The following is a 22,358-nucleotide window of genomic DNA, read 5'->3' as shown; positions in this document are numbered from 1 at the left end:
TCAAAATTATAGAATTAAACATATCACCACAAAATGAACAAATCTAAGAGAGGGTTACCCAAGGTACATATACACCAAAGCAATAAGGTTTTTAGCTTTCAAGAAGAAGTCGAAAAAGTAAAAACGACGACTGACAATCACTCATATGATAAGCTCTGCTCGACAAAGTAGACAGCAGAGCTAATAAAATATTTTAATATTGGAATGTTCTACAAAATAACCATTTGTGCCAAATTTTCGCACCTTATGGATTATTAACAACAATATACAAAGCAATATAAATTTGGATAATAAATATTTATATGCATTTTTATGATTATTTCTAAAAATTTAATTTTTTTGTAAAGAAAACAGACGCCATACATCTGAATGTGCAGATTTAGCTTTGAGGCACATTAAACCTTTTTTAGGTTTCTGTTGCACGTCTTTGTTCTCAACTCGTAATCATCACTCACAGCAGTGTGTACACGTAAAGATCAGTATGAAATGAACGGATATAAAAGAATATAATAAACTGATTCTACGATAAAAATAATAAACAAAACTCACATATTGTCAATCATTGAAGTGCAAATTTATTATCACATTTTTTGGAATATACATAATCTTAAATTGATCATATTTATATCATTTTTGCCTCCACCAATGCCATAAAATCGTCACATAAAGAAAGATCTTCATACTAAAACTAAACTAATTTACAGTTTATCAAATCATGCATTTATTCATACATGTAGGTGGGTATAATAGATTAAATGTGTTCAATTAATTATAGGCATACAGAATATCAATTCATGTGGAAAGATAAGATATTTTACAAACCAAATGAAGATGGAGAATATGATCACTTGGTGCTTTCCCTTGTATTGAACTTTATTCAGGAACAAAGCTTTTACTTTGAAAATCGGTAGATGACAACTCCACAATGAAAACTAGTAATGAATGAAATCTAGCGATAAATGAAATCTAGTGATAAATAAAATCTAAAATATTCACAAATGTACCGTTAAATTTTTTGGAGGTGATCCTATATTCAAAAGAAATGTAAGTTTGGTAATTGTGGCAATTCGTATAACTGGTTTCAATGTTAATGGCATTTTTCATTTTAAATATATTGCCTGATAACATATGGTAAATAAAACATATTTAATTGTTGTTTACTATTTCAAACATCTGGGTTTTAAAAATAGGTTAAAATGAAATAAACAATGCTTGTGCTCAAAATAACAAATATTCATTGTTGACTCTCAGTTTAGACATTATAAATAAGAAAGACTTTTTCTAATTTTCTCAAAAAATACACAAGTACATTTCTATCTTAAAATAAGTGTTTTCTTGTTACCAAGGAAATTAACAAACTTCAAGCCATGGAAGTCATTTTACGAATAATCTAAAAACTTTAAATCAAATCTAGATGCAATTATTCTGCTTCAGCAATTACTACTTTATTAGCACCGGTAATATATTGACAATTTAAATTGTGAAAAATAATTTGTGAGTTCAAATTAAGATGTCTCTCAAAGTCATTTGATTTTTGAAAAAATGATGTACATGTGCTCCTAGACCCTGCATATTATAAAAGACACTATGCATCAAAAGTCAGAACTAAATCGTAATATTCAACCCCATCAAATAGTATTGTAACTCTACCATGCATGAAGTTTAAACGCATGCAGAACCAACTTTACAAAAAAAAAGAAAAACACAAGTCATCATTATTCAAGTATAGTACATTTATGACCATCTCAACAGTATAACATTCAAGCGTAAATAATGTGTATATCATCTATAAATATAATTGATTATTGAGAAATTAGTTTATTGTAAACTAAAGCTTTTTAAGGACAAAATGATGAAACTTTTAAATAATAGTATTGTCAAGAGGCAGTAGTAGTTAGACAACTGTTTATTATAAAGTACTTTGTGAAATCTAAGTACAATCTAAGCGGCAGTAATAGTTGGACAACTGTTTAGGTACACCATGAAATCTAAGTACACTAATTCCAAGAACTCTGTGTATCTTCATCAGATGAATCATTTGGTGTGTATAAATTAGCAGCATCTTTAGCAAACTGGATGTTCCTTGTTATACTTATAATTATAACAATGATACATACAACATGTATTGAGATACCAATCACCAAGGCGATTAGTGAGAACAGCCTGGATCTTCGTGAAGCCTCTCGAGCTCCTTCCATATTTCCCTGCCATGCCTTTTTATGAACCTGAAAATAATTAGATAAAATAACCATTTTTTTAAACATTTTATGTACACATGCTATTCTTCAGTCAAATAAACATGTAAATTAAGTCATTAATTGATAGGCAAATTATTTATCAAAGAGTTAAGATTTGGACATGAATTCAATCTATTCAAGAAGGAAGTTATTCAGTTTTTTTTCTTGATTAGATCATACAACTCACTTCTAAACTGTGTTGACATACCTCTAGAATTCTTGTTCCTGTAACAATTGTCGTTATTTTAAAAGCATCGATGCCAAGCGGTTTTTAAAGACAAAGAAAAATAACATCAAAAGCATTGTTTTATTGAATGATTTATTTATTTATTTATTTATTTATTTGTGAGTCACCCCAAACCTGAGATTAAATTCTCCCATTTATCTTTCCATTCTATTTCTTCCGGTACAATCACTTACACACAATTACCAAACTGAGCTGACTTCACTTTTAACACTGGGATACTGTATTAGTAGTGAATGTGATTACTGATAAATATTATTTTTAGTTTCCAAATTATTGGACATGTGCTTCAAACACAGCAAATACGGTAATATAAAAATACAATTTTCAAAGTAACAAGCTTTGATGACTTACTTTTGTTTCCTTAATTTTTTTAATGTATGACTTAAAGAAATGGGGACAAAATTATCAAAATGTGAATTTACACATATGTTTTCTCAGCTTGTGTGTACACAAACTTTGAAAGAACATAAAAAACTTTGCATATTATATATACATTGATAGAATACATGATCTAACATAGCATAAATACAGTGAACATTAAACCAAACTAATTACAAGGTCATGCAGTACTGTACAAATTACAGTCTGAGATTACAGTATTCGATTTCTATATAACAAAAATGCTTGTTTATAATTGCATTAAAAGAACTATGGTACATACATGTATATTTGGAAAAACCAGCAAATATACCGGTACTGAAATACAATTGGACAAATGTTTATAACTGGAACCCCCTCCCCCCTACGGACTTGTCCTGTACCACATAAATTTAACTATCTATATAACTAGGAGTACGGTGACAATTAACATAGATTTCCTGAAGAGCACTATCAGCTATTACTGTGCAGTCATTTGAAATAAAACTAGACAGTATATGTATAGATAACAGTATGCTACTTTAACAAATACCATTACACTAATTTACATAGATGTACCTTGTTGTGTCTGTACATTTTGCTACAATCATACGTGATTAAAGCTGGCCATAACAGATGGGCAAACCTCATTTATACACATCATGTGATTTTTCTCATTATTTCTAATTGAACTCAAGGAGGGAAGCATTATTTGTTATTATGACACTGACTGAACACATGGATTTACATGGTGGAACTCTACCTGAGAATGGGGCTGCAATTTTTTTTTTTTCATACTGAGCTGATTATTTTGTGTTACCATAGATACCTCCATGGTGTTACCCGGTAAATATACATTTGGTAAAATCTAATGTACAGGTACTAGCAACACAACAAACAAGCATGCTTGTAACAATTTCACCTTACATGTGCAACAATTTATTGACCATATTTGATGTCAACCAATTTAATGTAGAAAGTAACATTCGAAATATTAAATTTGAAAAGTTATTATAATATAATTAAATGGGAATTATTTATTTATGTGGCAGGTAATTCAAAAGGGTTCCACTGGTTTCACATCATTAAAATAACCTCATATTATTATACATACAATGTACATGTATGTTATTTGTCTGCCATATGTTACAGTGTACTGTAACACATTATGGCTAAATCGATTCTTCTGTCACATGTTTGCATTTCGGCTAGATCCAATTGCGTCCACGCACTGGGAGGGCCAGTCCTTAGCACGGGCTAAGGAACGCCATCAGTCGGTGAACTTTATTGAGCCACTGTTTACTAATGCAAAAATTACTGCTGCTGACATGTTTCGTTCTAATTTTGAAGCGACGTGCACAGAAACGCGATAGAAGACTGACCCAACTTATTTGGATGCACAGAAACAGTATACAGCGGTGTAACATTAATGCATGTCGTAGATAGCGAACAAAATTTATTTTGTCTACCTCTACGCTCTACTACAGCGACCCGATATATGTGGAAGCGTGTGCGGAGTAATGACTGGTGGGATAGACGACTTTCATGAAGTCAAAGATACAGTGTTTCACATGCGCGCATATCGTTTTGGGGTGTAACATAAATTTGCATGCATGATATTGTTCTTCTGGGTGGTACACTCAACGTAACAAAAATAAAATTCCCCTCTATTGGCTATCATCAAACTGACATGTTTGTTTTTTTCAGCCTGACAAAGCAAGAGTATTTTTGCACCCCAGTCTTGCTACTTCCAGGAAAGTTGTCTATAGAGTTGTTATACGAACATGGGACAAAGCAACATTCCTCTAAAACTTTTCGTTTCTTGGATTTGAACATTTTTTTATGCGCCTTCTAGGTTGTGTCTTTGTTACGTCTGAGCTTGGTTGCCATTTGAAAATGAGAACGTTACATATATTTGATCACATGCATAACATTCACACCCAAATGTCGCCACAGACGGCATTTACGTACACTAACCCAATAATCCTAGGATGTCAGGCTTTAATCACAATGAAGTTTAAGCAAGAAATGTCCACAAATGTTCACCTCACCTGCTTGCAAAGTCCTGGGCTTCATACATCAAGCATTTTGGTCGCGATTATCAATACTAGATTATTTACAAGGGAAAGTTGCAGAACACAGTTATGTCTATCAACATATGCTACCGGTAGTAGATAATCTGGCTGTATTCGTATATATTGATAATTATTGTACATTGTCATTTGGTATCTTCAATATGTATGTAAACTATAGTGAGCTTATTTTTAACATTAGCATATGTGGTGATAACAATAATTGTGAAAGATATCAACAAATTTAATAATGTGCAGAGAAAACATATGGTAAATATGTACACTACAGATTTGATGATAGTGCATAAAATTACCATATTTGATCCATTACAAGAGTAAAAGTAATATTTTAATAAACCAGTGAATGTGATTATTTTTTTTTTAAGTGTGTTATTATTAAAGCATGTTCAATAATAGTATTTATTTGTTTTTCAAGCGTCAAACCATATGTACCAGTACAGTAATAGGTACTGTATGGTCAACTTATGTGTGGAGGGAACTGAGCGTTTCAACACTGTAAATAACTGTCTCATTAGAAGGTATGTTAATTAATTCCTGGAAATAAATTAAGAAATTTAAACATACAAAATTCATTTTAAGTCAGTTCAAGCTGAATTCAAATTTTCCACTGATGAGTTTGTTACTGCACATATTTGCAATGCATCATGGGAGAGAACTCCCCATTCTATTTACCGCGGTAATAAAAAAATACTATCACCCTGAAAAATCACTAAATTATATGTCAATGTAGGATTCATGTTAATAATGATATATGACTTTTTCATCCCTTGCACAAAGGAAATTTGTTATTTAGTCACCATAGAAACCAATGTAAAGATGCCAGTTTAAATCATTTCCCATGACAGTTTCTTGTATCTTAAAACATTTTTTGGTGACCCAAATTTTTTTATTTTATTTTTTGTATCTTGATGGCATGAATGAATAATAATAAGAGTATGATGAACATCTCTAAATCTACAGTTTGACTGGAACCTCCTTACGTCCAGATACTCTATCATTATACACTAGTACGTTAGACAAACCGAGTTGTCAATATCAATCAAGTAATCAAGATGATTGATATTTTTCACAACCTCAGAGCTTGACCAAAGTAATCTTGATATCTCATTTCAAACTAGTGGATTAAAAAAAATTATATTTTAACCTCAATGTTTCTACAAAAATGTAGGTCTTCGGTTTATTTTGGATGTTTTGGTTTGGCCAGAAAGGATGTTTATCAGAAGTTGTAGGAAACATGTCACAAATTTAACAAATTTTTGTGAAATAATCTAATTAGGGATGTTTGGCGAGGAATATTAAATGTTGCTGAGAGCAGAGCAACAATGCAGTTTAATCCATTTCCTGGTAACATCCCATTTCATTGATTATTTGTCTGATGACCCATGTTTCATATTATTCAGTGTCAGTGAGAATATAAACTATAGGATTAAAAATGTGAGTTTATATTATCAGCTGGTTCTATTCTCACACAGTGTGGATTTAATAAGTGCAATGGAATATAAAAGGTGATTTTGCTTTCACTGTGAGATCTTATATAATGCATGATAGGTGCGAATAAAATGCATGCCACAAAAATCAAATAATCTTTTTTAAAGTTCAATGGTCAAAAGAATAAGGCATTGAGATACCACTACAATGTAATTCATCAAATTTACCATCATGAAATGGGTATAGCATGTTGTTGAATTCCACGCAATGTTTTAACGTTATTAATATGCTATGACCTTCGTTTGTCTTGTTTTTACATTTCATTTCATGCATAATATAGGATATTACAGTGAATGAAAAAAAGTGTCCTGTAAAATACTTTATTTCAGCTGGAATTAATTTTCGCTGAAATAACTTTTTGGGTGTTTGGTATGGAATTTATTTTCAATGATTTTTGACGAGTTGAAAATATAGGAAAAAAGGTATATTCGCTGGATTTTATTTTCACTGAAACATTCCTTCAGCGAAAATAGTGAAAATTAATTCCAAACAAAAATAAAATATTCTACAGTATTACCGGTACATTTGATTAAGTGGTTGTATATAAACCTCTGGTTCTATTTTCATCTGAAGACTGTAGATTTAATAATTAATAAAATAAAACATTTACTTACATCTCTAGCTCTGAGTATTGCAAATATACCTAATGGCCAGAAGCAACAAATCGTTGTGAAGATGGCCAATGGCAAGTGATCTGGAGGCACAGGCTCTGTGATAACCATTGAAGGACTAACATTTGGTATGGTAACCTGTCGAATAGATAAAGACATACATACATTAAACAGTTGTAGTCTTGTTTTTGTTAACATCGATTGACTGCATTAGTATGTTGATCACTGGGTTTATAAAATGATATAACCTACATGTGTATGTTCAAAATAAGTCATATTTCAATGATACTGCATACCAATAATGGTTTATGTGATTACGTGTGCTTGCTGTTAGGTTAGCTCAGAGTCAGAGGGCAGGTCTCAACCCCAACCTTCTCCACTTTGCATTACATTATTTTCCCATATGAAAATGACAAATTTTATGGCTAAAAAAAACATTTTGCACATTTCAGCTCTTAAATGTTTTCAAAATAATTGCGAATAATAAAAAGATTAACTGTAATTTTGAAAATGCAGCATGTAACTTCACCAATATGGAGAGTACAAATGTATATTATAAACCTCTGTTTTATTGAAATAAAAAAAAAAAAGATACTACAGGAATCAACGAGTTGTTGCACATTAACCTAAACTTGAGGCAATTCTTCAGCATGAAATAAGCATGGCAGCGAGACAAAAAAAGCTAATATACAATTCCACAAATTTATCAATTACAAAGAACACACTAGGGAAACGAGTTGTTATAATATATGTGTCTAGTTGCCTCAAGTGACGTGTGATCATATACATGTAGGAGTCAAATTTCAGAGGCCATAGCCACCTGAAATGAACTGATACTTAGTAGCACATTGGAGACAATGAATAATTTGTGTTTTAAAGGATTCTTATAAAATTACAATAAATTTAGATGAATAAGGTCTGTAGTTAAACCATTATTATGTTCCAACAAAAACATAAGACTATAACTAATTATAAAATATAAATATATAGGGTATAAAATAAAATTTATTATCAATATACATGAATTTCAGACATTGAGTAATCATGTCTGTGGACTTATTAGTACCAAGTGTCACTGAAATCTGAGTGGTAATTGTTGGAACAGCTAGAACTTGAGTTTGTTAGTATGTATGCTGAATTTATGTTTGGTTGTGGTTAGTAATTACCACTTGTTATATGTCAAAAAACTCCATTTATGTAAATAATGCTGGGAAACATTGGTAATTCATATTTTCAGTATTTTCTGCATTGAGAACTAAATTTAAGATTGAATTCGGTGAAAATTACAGAAAATGTCAACAAATCTACCCTATTTTGAGTGGGAAATAATTTAGCACTCAATAAGATATGTAGCTATCCCAATTACGTACGTCTTAAAAAGCATATGGTCTACAGAGATGCATATAATAGTTGTATGTAAATGTAATTAATGATTTTGAAATGATGTCAATGTGATTGTGTGTGTGTGTGTGTGTGTGATCTCTGAACTTTAATCACTGAAAATTCCTTTTTTTCCCTGTGACTGGACAAAAATCCCCATTACTGTGGAATACTTTATTTTCCCTTAGAATTAATTTTTCGCTATTTTCACTGAAGGGGTGATTCTGTGAAAATAATATCCAGTGAATATACCTTTTTTTCTGTATTTTACTTTCAACTTGTCAAAAATCAGAGAAAATAGATTCCATACAAAAGACCCAAATAGACTTTTCAGCGAAAAAAATAAGTATTTTACAGTAAGTGGTGGGCTGCACTTAGTCAAGCATGGGCACTAGGTGAGGTGAGTACAGCAAATATAGAATTTCTCTACTAACCAGTGGAAGACTGTTTGTTTGTGGAGGACCTCTTGTAATCATCGGCACTTCATCGTGATAGGGTTTTCTGTTTAAAGGGTCATCTCCATCTGTGAGTTGCTGTTGTGGTACTCCTTGCTCTTCAACCAAATGTTCATACGCTGTAATTATCATAAACATAAAATAGTGATATTGATAGAATACTGAAAAATCTTGAATTAAAATTGTCTGTAATCTGCAATACAAGTAATTCAATGATAAAATTTGGTATAGAAAATAAAGAAAAATAATTTTGAGTTACTATTTGTTCTATGTGAAAATTCTAAAATTGCAATGAATTATTACACATGAAGAATTAAATATCTCTCTTTTTATTTTTAAGTTGACAAAGGTTGATGCGTCATTTAAGTAATTCTTACATGTAGATCATTGTCTAAATCCATGTATGTAAGTATTGTAGTACCAATATATGCCGCTGTACCTTCAAATGCATATCTGTGTGTATATTTATGTTTTTACATTAGTTTGTTTATACAAAAAAGTACCATATGCACACATTTAAAAAAAAAATTATTTTATGTGATTTAATTTGGGTCATAATGTTACTGTACCACTGATGTGAGTAAAATTGAAAATTGTTTTAAAAAATTATGTATTGTACAGAAATGTGACAAAAAATCAAAACATGGTTTAATTATCCAATATGTTCACAACAAGATCTCTTAACATATCAATAAATAGCTCAAAAACTAGGGTTATGTGGCTAAACTGTGTTCTCCATAAGGCAACTGTACAGTACATCACAAGAATAACTAAAATCAATTTTAACATAGCTATATATAGAAAATAATTAATGTCTACCTTATATTTGTAGCTTTCATATTGGGTATCAAAACAAAAGAAATAAATTACACATTTCCATAAAGTGATTATTACATTGGTAACATATGCTTAATTGTATAGATCCAGAACTGGATGCCCGCCACCTGTAGCTGTTGGAACTATAAACATGTGTGAGTTGAAGCCAGGACTTGCCGCCAGGTCTTCTACCCTGTGTATGGTGCCTTTTGTAAGCAAACTTTCTACCTTCTGTCGGATTGCCTCTGAAGGGGGACGGGGCGTCAACAAGGGAGGCGGAGACAGCAGCAATATTTTGTAACCGTGTCCAGGGGTCAGTTACCCGCTGCTTCCATGCCAGAATACACCAGCGCAATCTATGTGCGACAGGAATATGTGGCCAAGTGTTCGGCAAACTCTCCTCTGCCGAGGCGAGATACCCTCGCTGTTTGTAAGAGTCGAAAAGTTCAGAAGCTCTTTTAGGAGTGCTTCCTTTCTTCTAAGCAGCAATTTTAGCTACACTAGGAAATGAACAAGACACGCATGAGTCTTATTACAGTTGAAACTGACACAATGAAGCCCTAGAAAAATGGGCATATTCGTCACCTATGTTTTTTTTGTGTGTGGTATAAGAAAGAACATGGGGTCCCTAATTAGAACAATTTTATTCTACCAGACACCAGGAAACTCAGTCAAAAAACTGCTGACTGAACCGCACTGTTTTGCTACAATGCACACTCGATACCGAGAAAAGAGAGAGTGAACATAAGGCGAGATGGGGCTGACCTCTTGACATTGGTCACATGTTACATGTTCTCTCTCCGTCATTGGCTGAATCGCAGATTTAATGCCTACAGTTTGAAATAGTCATTTTGACTGACCAGAGTCTATGGTGGGTAATTGAACGTATTGAATTGAAGCAATCTGAATAGAAGTTAAAAATAGTAGTCCCTGTTAGTTAAAACGTAAACAAAACTGAAAAAGTCAGCCATTTTGAATCCGAACATCCAACAAATTACATGAGAGTGAGTAAGTGAGGAAACATGAGATCTAGACCAGAATGCTAACAAATGCTCAGTATATACCACATAAGTCTTCAAGTAAAACAACATTTACAAAACAAAATGGTTGAAAAAACACATTAGCCATTTTCCAAAAAAAGCTCAATCTGTTACCACGGTAACCAATTATTTATAGTTTTCACACATTCAAAGTTAGCTGTATGTTTTTGTATGCAGTGCATTAGTTAATCAACAAACAGCTGATAATTGAGATTAAAATACCATTATAATCTTATAACCATGGTAATGATTTAATAGTATGTACATGTATGCCAACATGTTTGAATAATTATAATAACTTTACAAATGTAATAGAAATAAACATGATAATATTTACAATAACAAATGCCAAAATAAAAGCACTTATTTGTATTGTTTTCAATTTAGCAAAAAATCTCAATGTATTTCCATAGCAACTTTTTCCATAAAAATTATTCATAAATATATTTAATATTCAAATGTTTTAACTTCAATACATTTTATTCCAGTCACTAGATGCATGTAGCAATTTTTAATTAGATTCAAATAATTCAGAAAAATGCATTTCTACTTAAAATGCAGAATACAATGTAGAATAGCTTTGGCAAACAAACAAACCTATTTTCATATTCAGAGTAAAAATTCAGGCCTTGAAGCCAATTTTAAACTTTTAAATCTGAGATAGTTTTGTAAAGTATATGTACATGGATATTAAGTTTGAGGACATAAAAGCATTATCACATAAAAAAAATTAAGACATAAATATCACATTTCCTTGCCTTTCAAAAATGAATACATTAGATATCATTAGAAACTAAATAGAAATGTTTGATTATATTGTACAATGTTGAATTGGTTGTGAATGCAAAACACTCAAACATTGAAATATCAGCAGGGGGTACCAATTTTGAATCAACAAAATTAGATTACATGCATCAGTGACCTCCATGAACACTGACAGCACCATTTTGAAACAAATGTACATATGAATACCATTATGGAAATAGTAATAATATTGAAACCAACATGGCTACCGTTTTGAATCAAGTCACAAACAAAAATTATTTTCTTCAGTAACCCATCCTGTGTGACGTTCATATCAACTATGAATAAATACACCAAGACATGCCTGAGAACTACTGACATGTTCAAATAATGTTTTTTGGGACTAAAATGGCCATTCAGGGGTCTTTAAAATGAAAAACGTATGTATACCATCACATCTTGTCTTTGTAAGTACATTTAACCAAATTGGTCAAAGTATATCCAAAAATTAGTTAGAAGAATTAGAAACATGAAAATAAAACTAATATGGCCGTCGGTTAGCCATTTTTAATCAAATCACAAAACAAAGTTTGAATTAAATCAGCCAAGGAATTTCTGAGAAACACCACTAAGCTTATGGTTTGTCATTGGAAAATATTAGGTTGCTGTAAATAAGCAACCACAGCCCATGACTAAATCATAAAATATGTGTATCTATCCGATTTAGTGAAACAACTTTAGTTACAATGAATGAAAATTAAAAAAAAAAAGATTTAGTCAAACGGCCAGCCAAAGCTAAAGTCACGCAGGTAATATTCGGCGGTTTAAATAGATTTAGGGTACGTCACTGATTGAACCACGACCCATGGTTGTCTTTACACGACAATATTGCGTATACTAACGCTGTGAGTAGCCACACAGGAAGTGGCCACCCGGGAGAAACTGTCAAGTTGGAAGTCGGAACCGAGAAGTCGAAACGTTACCAGTTTTCACAGTTTTTTGGTTATTCCATGAATCAAATTGTCAGACTAAGTGTGGACTTATTAAACAAGTCGAATTATCAAATGTAAATTAAACTGATGTGATGGGTCCTGGTCCGAAAACTCACTAATTAGAGTAACGTTTCAATGCCCTCGCTTCGATGGTGATGCACTGATTCCGTCCACAACACGATATGTTATTCAGTCACATCTCAAAAGAGCAGATAATTTGTTACGATATGTCTTACCTTGCTGATGCTGATCCATGGTTATAAATCCGTTAATAAATTACACGAGTTTACGTGTGAGGATGAAGATAAAATAAGGATGTTGTGAACTTTAAAAAGTCTCTTATACGTCACGTCACCAGCGTCATGCCTGTAATCAAAATTTGCATAATTTATGAAAGTCAATGACCCCGAGCAAAAACGGTTTGATTGCGTCACTGAAATCAGATCCCTGTCGACTAATAAGATTTCCCACATGCAGTAAGTTACTGTTTATTATTATTATCAAAGGTCATATAGTAACAACACAAATCAATGGGCGCGTTTGCTCAACCATGGAGCTTTTTACCTCCTTGGCTCAACACAATTACTCGCGTTGTTGAGGGGCTGCGAATGACAACGGCCGATTTAATGGAAGTATAATGTCAACATTCCACACGATGAACCACAGGACGGTGGTCGTCGACGCGCGACATTTGTGTTGATAAACATGGGGGAGAAACCTTTAAATTGCATCCAATATGCAGATGAACTTGCACTTATTTCAGAAACGAAGGACGGCCTACAAAGCTGTCTGAACAAATTAAATGAATATTGTATAAATTGGAATTTAGAAGTAAACGTAAAGAAAACTAAAGTTATGGTATTTAATTGCAGCAACAGACTGATTAAAAACATGAATATTTAAAATCAACAACCAAGACATAACAGCTGTGAGTTTTGCTATTTAGGGGCAATATTTACTCCAAATGGAAAATTTAAAACAAATTTATCTATGTTAAAAAATAAATCAATGAAGGCTCTTTTCAGCATCAAACAGTCTTAAACCACAAAATAATCTCACCAGCACTTAGTTTGAAAATTTTTGACCAGTTAATTTCACCTATACTCATGTATGGTGCAGAAATCTGGGCCAATGAAATCACAACTGACAGTAACAGTTTAGAAATATGAAAATATGAAAAATTTGAATCAAATACTAAAAAACGTAAAACTCAAACTGTCTGAGAAAAACTGAGAACATACACATTTTTCAAAGTAAGTTATGATATGGAAAATTATTTGCAAAACATTTCAAATTTCAGCCTCAGGAAAATGCTTCAAATGGTCTGATTGATAACAACTTAGAAATAGAATTTAGGTAGAAGAACAAAGCCCAAAATAGAATTAGAAAATAGACACTGTAATAAATGTAACACTGAAGCATTAGGAGATGAAAAACATTTCCTGATATATAGAACAAAGAAAAAAACTGTTTGATAAGTGTGCAATAAATATTTACACAATGGATGTGAATTCCATATTTAAAAAGTTTATGGAGAATAATATAGCCTTAGCAAAATATTTGAAGAGCACAATTTTTAAAACCACAGAAAGTAATTATTTTTTTGTTGCTTTTATTTTACTAACGTTTTTCTTTTATTTTATCTTTTTTGAAATTTATGGTTATTGTATTTCTTTGTATTTATGTTCTTACCATACAAAAACCCTCTGAAGGTTTTTAGTAGTGTAATAAAATTATTATTATTGATTTTCCCAAAACTCAATGCAATCTTAATGGAATCAAAAGTATGAGATTTGACCTGGACGCGGCTTGCGCTAATTACCGCCGGTGACTCCTTCGATACCTTCCTATCACCTAGAATACCTAATTAAAGCTTAGTAACGTCTCAGTTTGTACTCATTGATCTGCACAACAGTCAAGTCGAATCTTTGAATGGGACCAATATATTTCGCACATGAGTGGCGCAAAGTCTACCGCCCATTAACCACAGTTCCTGTTCAGGGACTGTGCTTTAACCAAGTACACGCATTGATTGAATGTGTGTTATGTTTTTATTTATTTATTTATTTATTTATTTATTTATTTATTTATTTATTTATTTATTTATTTATTTATTTATTTATTTATTTATTTATTTATTTATTTATTTATTTATTTATTTATTTGTTACTCTTATTTGTCTGTTTGTTTGTTGTTATAATGTTATTACATACATTCGACTGGTCGAAGAACTTTCATTTGAGCTAGACAGATAGAATATTCAAACATCTTGAATTTTTAGCACGAGTTGATAATCATTATTCTAACTTAAAGTTGGTTGGTTATTGGTGTGGCAAGAAACTCCGTCGTCGAACGAGAAACACACGGTTTTTACTAAAAGTTTTCTATTGTGGAAAATAAATGTGTAATTCATATTTGGTACAGTGATCAATATGCAACATGAAAAACCAAGTGCGGAATCGGGAAATTGTGAGTCAAATATAAATTATATTATTAAAGAAAGCCTACAGAAGCCACACTTGGGTGACAATTAGGGTGGCTAGAAGATTTGTTAAAAATAGACACAGAAAGGGAAACAATGTATGAAAAGTGTTGCAGGCAAAATATATTGTCATTATTATCTACCCGCGATATTACAAACCGTAAAAACAACATGCAAAACTTTTACAGTCTTCATGAAATTGTAAAAATGATTTTGTTTTTCTTATCCTTCGCCCGGAATAAGAATACGGACATTCAGACTATAGAGGGCCACAACATGACGTGCGCGTAGATTTTCAATCTGTGTTAACCTCCTCGTTTCAGTTCAAATTGTGAATTTTTTAAATATTTATAAAGATGAAGATGTTGTGCCGAAAGAAAAAAAAAGTGTTATATCTATTAGGGTGGTATGAACATACGGACGAACGTACATACAATCTTTATGTACGTACACAAATATTTAATCGGGTCTGGTGAAAGATACCAATATAAATATGCACTAATTAAAGCACCACAATCGACACACCCTGTTCTGTTCGATATGGGTCCCATGCAACATATAAATTGCATGTAAAATACATTGATTGGTCATACGAAATTCGAACGCACGCTGCGTGGATACTTTTTTTATATTACGTCTACAACGGTCATTAGAGTGTCTAGGGAAGTTCCTGGGGATGTTGCAAAGTCCCTCGGTAATTGCCTAACGAGTGCGGGAGTTAGGTGTATGTAAGTATCTTGCGTCCGCTGTAATTATTCAGATAGACAACTGCGAAGATTTTTTTACTCAAAGGTAAACGACTTGTTTCTGTATCATCGATGCGTTGTTGACAAGCTGATTGAGTTTATATATTTGGTTAGTCCTCGCTCCAATCACAGCAGCTGATGTATAACTAATTGACAAAATTTAAATATGAAACCAGCCAATGAAAGGCATTTTAACACCATTGTCAAATATGGACATGACGCGTAAAAACGACACCCGGGGAACGGCACACATTGTCTGTAAACGGAGGTAGTGTCGAGATGACAAGGTAACTGTGTATATCCCCACTTTTGTTATTTGCGATAGTCGTGCAAACTACTATACTTGTCAAAGTAATGGAGTAACCATATATAATCACAGATTTGAATATAGAAGGTCATTACCAGACTGGAAGCGCTTATGTTACGTCAGTATATCGCAGATTTATATAAGGAATGTTATCCAAATATACTTACTAGTACCATAAGCATAAAGCTGACAACAGCCACCCGTGGCGCTGTTTAGTTTTGTCCATTTTGGCCATGTCTATTGAATCAGATGTGAATCTAAACACTCTTCCACTTAGGGAGAAGATTCTTTGAACTTCCAGTCGGCCATTTTCATTCCGATCAAATAAACCAAACGAGTTCATCATTTTCCCATAATGTCTGATGTTTGTACAAAATCCGTCCAGTTTGAGGTGAACTCTTTGGGGAATCTCTCACCAGATTTAGTCTTTAGATTCGTTTGACAATTCAAAAGTGTTAATTGATAATGCATTTGGCACATAACATGCATACAACCCGGATCTATTGCAATGAATTATTAATAAAACAATCATACATGATAAAGGAAGTATAAAATATTCAGAGACTTCTTCGGGTATTTTTTGTTGGCTTTTTAGACATCTATAACTCCTGCATGACGAAAAATGGAACTCGTCATAGTGGTTTCAGTGCACCATAGGCAAAGGATTCATGAAAAAACAGTTGGCAATTTTGAATCTGATTTGCAAAACAAATTCATGTGTCTCCATTAAGGTGCGGAATTGTGTTTTAGCTACTTCATAAACTATTAGCTGGCCTTCTAGCTAGCTAGGTTAGAAATGTCTAACATTTTTAGTTTATAAAACATTTCTAACCAGCTAGATGCATCTGTTGTATAGCCAAGTATAACTACCAGCTAGATCTAACACCGGAGCAATATAATCATTTATAACTATCAGCTAGATCTAACATCAAAACGATATAATCATTTATAACTATCAGCTAGACCTAAATTAAGTGAGATATATATCCATTTATAACTACCAGCTAGATCTAACATCGGAGCGATATAATCATTTATAACTATCAGCTAGACCTAAATTAAGTGAGATATATATCCATTTATAACTACCAGCTAGATCTAACATCGGAGCGATATAATCATTTATAACTATCAGCTAGACCTAAATTAAGTGAGATATATATCCATTTCTAACTACCAGCTAGATCTAACATCGGAGCGATATAATCATTTATAACTATCAGCTAGACCTAAATTAAGTGAGATATATATCCATTTATAACTACCAGCTAGATCTAACATCGGAGCGATATAATCATTTATAACTATCAGCTAGACCTAAATTAAGTGAGATATATATCCATTTATAACTACCAGCTAGATCTAACATCGGAGCGATATAATCATTTATAACTATCAGCTAGATCTAACATCGGAGCGATATAATCATTTATAACTATTAGCTAGATCTAACATCAAAACGATATAATCATTTATAACTATCAGCTAGACCTAAATTAAGTGAGATATATATCCATTTATAACTACCAGCTAGATCTAACATCGGAGCGATATAATCATTTATAACTATCAGCTAGATCTAACATCGGAGCGATATAATCATTTATAACTATCAGCTAGACCTAAATTAAGTGAGATAAATATCCATTTATAACTACCAGCTAGATCTAACATCGGAGCGATATAATCATTTATAACTATCAGCTAGATCTAAATTAAGTGAGATATATATCCATTTATAACTACCAGCTAGATCTAACATCGGAGCGATATAATCATTTATAACTATCAGCTAGACCTAAATTAAGTGAGATATATATCCATTTATAACTACCAGCTAGATCTAACATAGGAGCGATATAATCATTTATAACTATCAGCTAGATCTAACATCGGAGCGATATAATCATTTATAACTATCAGCTAGATCTAACATCAAAACGATATAATCATTTATAACTATCAGCTAGACCTAAATTAAGTGAGATATATATCCATTTATAACTACCAGCTAGATCTAACATCGGAGCGATATAATCATTTATAACTATCAGCTAGATCTAACATCGGAGCGATATAATCATTTATAACTATCAGCTAGACCTAAATTAAGTGAGATATATATCCATTTATAACTACCAGCTAGATCTAACATCGGAGCGATATAATCATTTATAACTATCAGCTATATCTAAATTAAGTGAGATATATATCCATTTATAACTACCAGCTAGATCTAACATCGGAGCGATATAATCATTTATAACTATCAGCTATATCTAAATTAAGTGAGATATATATCCATTTATAACTACCAGCTAGATCTAACATCGGAGCGATATAATCATTTATAACTATCAGCTAGATCTAACATCGGAGCGATATAATCATTTATAACTATCAGCTAGATCTAACATCAAAACGATATAATCATTTATAACTATCAGCTAGACCTAAATTAAGTGAGATATATATCCATTTATAACTACCAGCTAGATCTAACATCGGAGCGATATAATCATTTATAACTATCAGCTAGATCTAACATCGGAGCGATATAATCATTTATAACTATCAGCTAGACCTAAATTAAGTGAGATATATATCCATTTATAACTACCAGCTAGATCTAACATCGGAGCGATATAATCATTTATAACTATCAGCTAGATCTAAATTAAGTGAGATATATATCCATTTATAACTACCAGCTAGATCTAACATCGGAGCGATATAATCATTTATAACTATCAGCTAGATCTAACATCGGAGCGATATAATCATTTATAACTATCAGCTAGACCTAAATTAAGTGAGATATATATCCATTTATAACTACCAGCAAGATCTAACATCGGAGCGATATAATCATTTATAACTATCAGCTAGACCTAAATTAAGTGAGATATATATCCATTTATAAACTACCAGCTAGATCTAACATCGGAGCCATATAATCATTTATAACTATCAGCTAGATCTAACATCGGAGCGATATAATCATTTATAACTATCAGCTAGACCTAAATTAAGTGAGATATATATCCATTTATGACTACCAGCTAGATCTAACATCGGAGCGATATAGTCATTTATAACTATCAGCTAGATCTAAATTAAGTGAGATATATATCCATTTATAACTACCAGCTAGATCTAACATCGGAGCGATATAATCATTTATAACTATCAGCTAGATCTAACATCGGAGCGATATAATCATTTATAACTATCAGCTAGACCTAAATTAAGTGAGATATATATCCATTTATAACTACCAGCTAGATCTAACATCGGAGCGATATAATCATTTATAACTATCAGCTAGACCTAAATTAAGTGAGATATATATCCATTTATAACTACCAGCTAGATCTAACATCGGAGCGATATAATCATTTATAACTATCAGCTAGACCTAAATTAAGTGAGATATATATCCATTTATAACTACCAGCTAGATCTAACATTGGAGCGATATAATCATTTATAACTACCAGCTAGATCTAACATCAGAGCGATATAATCATTTATAACTATCAGCTAGATCTAACATCAAAACGATATAATCATTTATAACTATCAGCTAGACCTAAATTAAGTGAGATATATATCCATTTATAACTACCAGCTAGATCTAACATCGGAGCGATATAATCATTTATAACTATCAGCTAGACCTAAATTAAGTGAGATATATATCCATTTATAACTACCAGCTAGATCTAACATCGAAGCGATATAATCATTTATAACTATCAGCTAGACCTAAATTAAGTGAGATATATATCCATTTATAACTACCAGCTAGATCTAACATCGGAGTGATATAATCATTTATAACTATCAGCTAGGTCTAAATTAAGTGAGATATATATCCATTTATAACTACCAGCTAGATCTAACATCGGAGCGATATAATCATTTATAACTATCAGCTAGATCTAACATCGGAGCGATATAATCATTTATAACTATCAGCTAGACCTAAATTAAGTGAGATATATATCCATTTATAACTACCAGCTAGATCTAACATCGGAGCGATATAATCATTTATAACTATCAGCTAGACCTAAATTAAGTGAGATATATATCCATTTATAAACTACCAGCTAGATCTAACATCGGAGCGATATAATCATTTATAACTATCAGCTAGATCTAACATCGGAGCGATATAATCATTTATAACTATCAGCTAGACCTAAATTAAGTGAGATATATATCCATTTATAACTACCAGCTAGATCTAACATCGGAGCGATATAATCATTTATAAATATCAGCTAGATCTAAATTAAGTGAGATATATATCCATTTATAACTACCAGCTAGATCTAACATCGGAGTGATATAATCATTTGTAACTATCAGCTAGATCTAACATCGGAGCGATTTAATCATTTATAACTATCAGCTAGACCTAAATTAAGTGAGATATATATCCATTTATAACTACCAGCTAGATCTAACATCGGAGCGATATAATCATTTATAACTAACAGCTAGACCTAAATTAAGTGAGATATATATCCATTTATAACTACCAGCTAGATCTAACATCGGAGCGATATAATCATTTATAACTATCAGCTAGACCTAAATTAAGTGAGATATATATCCATTTATAACTACCAGCTAGATCTAACATCGGAGCGATATAATCATTTATAACTATCAGCTAGACCTAAATTAAGTGAGATATATATCCATTTATAACTACCAGCTAGATCTAACATCGGAGCGATATAATCATTTATAACTATCAGCTAGACCTAAATTAAGTGAGATATATATCCATTTATAACTACCAGCTAGATCTAACATCGGAGCGATATAATCATTTATAACTATCAGCGAGACCTAAATTAAGTGAGATATATATTCATTTATAAACTACCAGCTAGATCTAACATCGGAGCGATATAATCATTTATAACTATCAGCTAGATCTAACATCGGAGCGATATAATCATTTATAACTATCAGCTAGACCTAAATTAAGTGAGATATATATCCATTTATAACTACCAGCTAGATCTAACATCGGAGCGATATAATCATTTATAACTATCAGCTAGATCTAAATTAAGTGAGATATATATCCATTTATAACTACCAGCTAGATCTAACATCTGAGCGATATAATCATTTATAACTATCAGCTAGATCTAACATCGGAGCGATATAATCATTTATAACTATCAGCTAGACCTAAATTAAGTGAGATATATATCCATTTATAACTACCAGCTAGATCTAACATCGGAGCGATATAATCATTTATAACTATCAGCTAGACCTAAATTAAGTGAGATATATATCCATTTATAACTACCAGCTAGATCTAACATCGGAGCGATATAATCATTTATAACTATCAGCTAGACCTAAATTAAGTGAGATATATATCCATTTATAACTACCAGCTAGATCTAACATTGGAGCTATATAATCATTTATAACTACCAGCTAGATCTAACATCAGAGCGATATAATCATTTATAACTATCAGCTAGATCTAACATCAAAACGATATAATCATTTATAACTATCAGCTAGACCTAAATTAAGTGAGATATATATCAATTTATAACTACCAGCTAGATCTAACATCGGAGCGATATAATCATTTATAACTATCAGCTAGATCTAACATCGGAGCGATATAATCATTTATAACTATCAGCTAGACCTAAATTAAGTGAGATATATATCCATTTATAACTACCAGCTAGATCTAACATCGGAGCGATATAATCATTTATAACTATCAGCTAGATCTAACATCGGAGCGATATAATCATTTATAACTATCAGCTAGACCTAAATTAAGTGAGATATATATCCATTTATAACTACCAGCTAGATCTAACATCGGAGCGATATAATCATTTATAACTATCAGCTAGACCTAAATTAAGTGAGATATATATCCATTTATAAACTACCAGTTAGATCTAACATCGGAGCGATATAATCATTTATAACTATCAGCTAGATCTAACATCGGAGCGATATAATCATTTATAACTATCAGCTAGACCTAAATTAAGTGAGATATATATCCATTTATAACTACCAGCTAGATCTAACATCGGAGCGATATAATCATTTATAACTATCAGCTAGATCTAAATTAAGTGAGATATATATCCATTTATAACTACCAGCTAGATCTAACATCGGAGTGATATAATCATTTATAACTATCAGCTAGATCTAACATCGGAGCGATATAATCATTTATAACTATCAGCTAGACCTAAATTAAGTGAGATATATATCCATTTATAACTACCAGCTAGATCTAACATCGGAGCGATATAATCATTTATAACTATCAGCTAGACCTAAATT

At 31.9% G+C, this 22,358-nt stretch overlaps 1 protein-coding gene across 1 annotated transcript; it reads right to left on the bottom strand.

Annotated features, from left to right (window-relative positions):
• Positions 1-552: 552 nt before the first annotated feature.
• On the bottom strand, positions 553-12,828 carry LOC100377841 (proline-rich transmembrane protein 1-like). The gene is made up of 4 exons (XM_002738896.3): positions 12,697-12,828; positions 8,848-8,987; positions 7,037-7,171; positions 553-2,225 (listed from the first exon to the last, which is right to left on the bottom strand). Exons 1-4 carry the CDS (start codon positions 12,713-12,715, stop codon positions 1,998-2,000), a joined length of 522 nt encoding a protein of 173 aa, XP_002738942.1. The 5' UTR covers positions 12,716-12,828; the 3' UTR covers positions 553-1,997.
• Between the last annotated feature and the right edge of the window lie 9,530 nt (positions 12,829-22,358).

This window comes from Saccoglossus kowalevskii, chromosome 1, assembly GCF_978046115.1.
Source record: "Saccoglossus kowalevskii chromosome 1, keSacKowa6.1, whole genome shotgun sequence".
Lineage (NCBI taxonomy): Eukaryota > Metazoa > Hemichordata > Enteropneusta > Harrimaniidae > Saccoglossus > Saccoglossus kowalevskii.
This window is presented reverse-complemented; position numbering and strand designations above follow the sequence as displayed.